A 2,724-nucleotide genomic window follows, 5' to 3' on the forward strand; every position below is an offset into this window, starting at 1 on the left:
CTAACTCAGCCCTGAGTCTTGACTGTCAGGATCTAACTCAGCCCTGAGTCTTGACTGTCAGGATCTAACTCAGCCATGAGTCTTGACTGTCAGGATCTAACTCAGCCCTGAGTCTTGACTGTCAGGCTACAGAGGAGCACTCAGGATCACTTTATCACTTCAGCAGATTCGAAAGGTCATCAGATGAAAGATTATACAAACACAGTCCTGTTAGATGGTAGTCAGAGAAACTTTTATTGTTGTAAAATCTCTAAAACTTTAAAATATGATCTGTTTCTTACCTAAGTAGTCCAGGCCATGCTGATGAAGGCAGCAGATTGAGATCTGGACCTGACAGATCTGCGTCTCCGAGCTCTGGCACACATCTGGAAGTTACAAACAGACCCAGATGAAGGCCAGAGTTTAAAGGATCAACACCAACCCTTTCACTCAGAAATGAGGCTGCTGAGAGCAACAAGTTGATCTCATGTGACAGAATACTTCAGTTTGAGCACTTATATCTTCATTTCATCTGAGCAGAATCAACCATCACGAGTCTCAGTCAGGTTCAGAGAAATGTCATCAGGTGGTGTTTGGCAGCGAGGGGTACCGGGACGCAGCTGTTCTCCTGTTTGACACACAGCTGCAGACTGCAGTGCAGGTAGACTTCACTCGGGCCCCCAGTGAACTCAAACATGTTGAAGGAGAAGTAGCTGGAGGTTCCCTCTCCGTTGCTCTCCACTCTCACTGTTGGGTCTGCAGGGTTCGGACAGCTGCTCACAAACAGGAAAACACTTTGTTCAGTGATCAGATCAGAGCCATCAGAAAACACTGAAGAATCGATCTGTGGAAACACTCACCCATCCGTGATCAGGTCATATCTCAGCCTGGATTTAGGGGGAGGCCTGGTCGGTTGCCCAGCAGGACTCGGTCACCACAGAGACCAGGTTTCCATCCAGCCCCTTGGTGTCCAGCTCCACCCAGACCTTCTGGTTCAGGAACACTTCAGTACTCTGATTCACAGCCTGTGTGCGGTGGGCGTCAGTGAAGGCCTTTATGGTCAGAGTGTAGGTCCAAGGTCCAGATGTGATTTCCTGAACCACAGAGCTGCAGAGGAGACACACAGCTATGTTGGTCTTTACTGTCCATGAGGACATTTTCTATGAAGAACTTTCATTGTTAAACCACATCTTCTTTCTTATATTCTGGGGCTTTTAAAGGTTCTGCCTGGTTCCTCCAGACTGCCACCACCCATCTGACCATGTTTGGGTTTCTTTCTTTCTTCAGTGTCAACAGAGGTACTATCATCACCTGTGACTTCTTTTTATGCTCTCTGTAGTTCTGGCTTTTTATTCCAGGTTTCCCATCATGAAAAGACAACAACAGAATTTTAGCAGCCACAGACACACCTGTCTTTGATTCTGAAGGCCACAGTCTTGATGTCTGGCTGAGTTTGGATGCAGAAGAACTTGATGTTGACCTGCTCATGGCGAATGATGGTGCTGGAGGACAAGTTCTGGGTTATGATGGTGTTCTTGTAGATGACTTTGTTGTTGTTGGTCTAAACAATAAAACATGAAGATGTTGTTAATAACGGAGTTTGCAGTCACAGATGACAGAGTCGAAGCTGAAGCCACAAAAGTTCTCAAACTCGAGAAGCGAAGCTCAGCAGAGAGCTGGAGGAGAGAACCCACCGTGACCTCCGTCCCACAGCTGCTGCTGTTGAAGCTGAAAGTCACCATGTGGTTCTCCTCGTCCACCTGACCTCTGCAGGTCGGGTTGTTGAGGTGTAAGACAGAGTAGTCGATGCCTTTGTCCTCCAGGGGACAACCAATCAGAGTGAGAGAAGCAGAGTTCTGCCTGCAGACTGTTGGATCACCTGAATGTTGGTGAGAAATCACAGTTAGAAGTTCTCCTCCAGGCCTTCAGTCCTGATGTCAGGTTGTTAGCATGTTGCTGTCAGTCGTACCCAAAGCCTTTTTCTCTCTATAGCAGGAAGCAAAAATTGGCCGACAGAAGCAGCAAGTTTCTCCACCATCAGACTTCTCTCCACAGAACTCATGATGGCTGCAGGTCCTGTCCTGACAGAAGGCCTCAGAGGCTGCAGACAGACACACTGATATATTACTCTGTGAAAACCTTTAGAACAGATGTTGGAGTGAAGCAGCTCTTACAGCATTCAGCCTTGGACCCCCAGCCATCCAGTGTGATGTTGCTGAACAGGCTGCAGGCTTTGACGTAGGCCTGCAGGAACTGACACTTGAGGCCGTCCACTGCAGGATATGTGGACAAAGTGTCTGTGCAGGCGGTTATGTAGGGCTCTGGGTCGATGGGACAGGAGGTGAAGGGCGCCTCCTTCAGGAGGTTACAGCTGCTCCACATGAGGAGAGAGACAACATGGGAGATAATAAATGATCAATAAATGGATTTATCTCCCATCAGAGTTGATGTCACATGACATTAAACATGTGATGTAACATGTAATTTACCACAGAGATCAGAGTGAAACACAGACAGATGTTTCTGGATGAATCTGCTCACCTTTCTGTCTTGTTGATGCAGTGGATATAACGGTCATCAGTGTCGTTATACTGCGTCTGACAGCTAGGGGGCGACACACAACAAGGTCAGACTGTTTGCTGCTCTGCTTGTTCATCCAAACACACAGAGTATATCTGCAGTCCATTCATCCAGCAGCAGCAGAGCAGCAGTCAGTGAGGAGGTCTTACCTGATGGAGCTGCAGT

General features: G+C 47.7%; 1 protein-coding gene across 1 annotated transcript in view; it reads right to left on the reverse strand.

The window, feature by feature from the left end:
* Nucleotides 1-1,585: 1,585 nt before the first annotated feature.
* The window catches only part of LOC108251520, a 4,726-nt gene continuing 3,587 nt past the window's right edge, over nucleotides 1,586-2,724 (reverse strand). Inside the window, exons 3-8 of the mRNA XM_037976874.1 lie at nucleotides 2,709-2,719; nucleotides 2,521-2,583; nucleotides 2,154-2,350; nucleotides 1,949-2,080; nucleotides 1,674-1,858; nucleotides 1,586-1,606 (exon numbers count right to left, since the gene is read on the reverse strand). Of these exons, the coding sequence (XP_037832802.1) occupies nucleotides 1,586-1,606; nucleotides 1,674-1,858; nucleotides 1,949-2,080; nucleotides 2,154-2,350; nucleotides 2,521-2,583; nucleotides 2,709-2,719 (609 nt within the window). The remainder of the gene's footprint in view (nucleotides 1,607-1,673; nucleotides 1,859-1,948; nucleotides 2,081-2,153; nucleotides 2,351-2,520; nucleotides 2,584-2,708; nucleotides 2,720-2,724) is intronic.

The sequence above is a fragment of the Kryptolebias marmoratus genome, linkage group LG8, assembly GCF_001649575.2.
Source record: "Kryptolebias marmoratus isolate JLee-2015 linkage group LG8, ASM164957v2, whole genome shotgun sequence".
Lineage (NCBI taxonomy): Eukaryota > Metazoa > Chordata > Actinopteri > Cyprinodontiformes > Rivulidae > Kryptolebias > Kryptolebias marmoratus.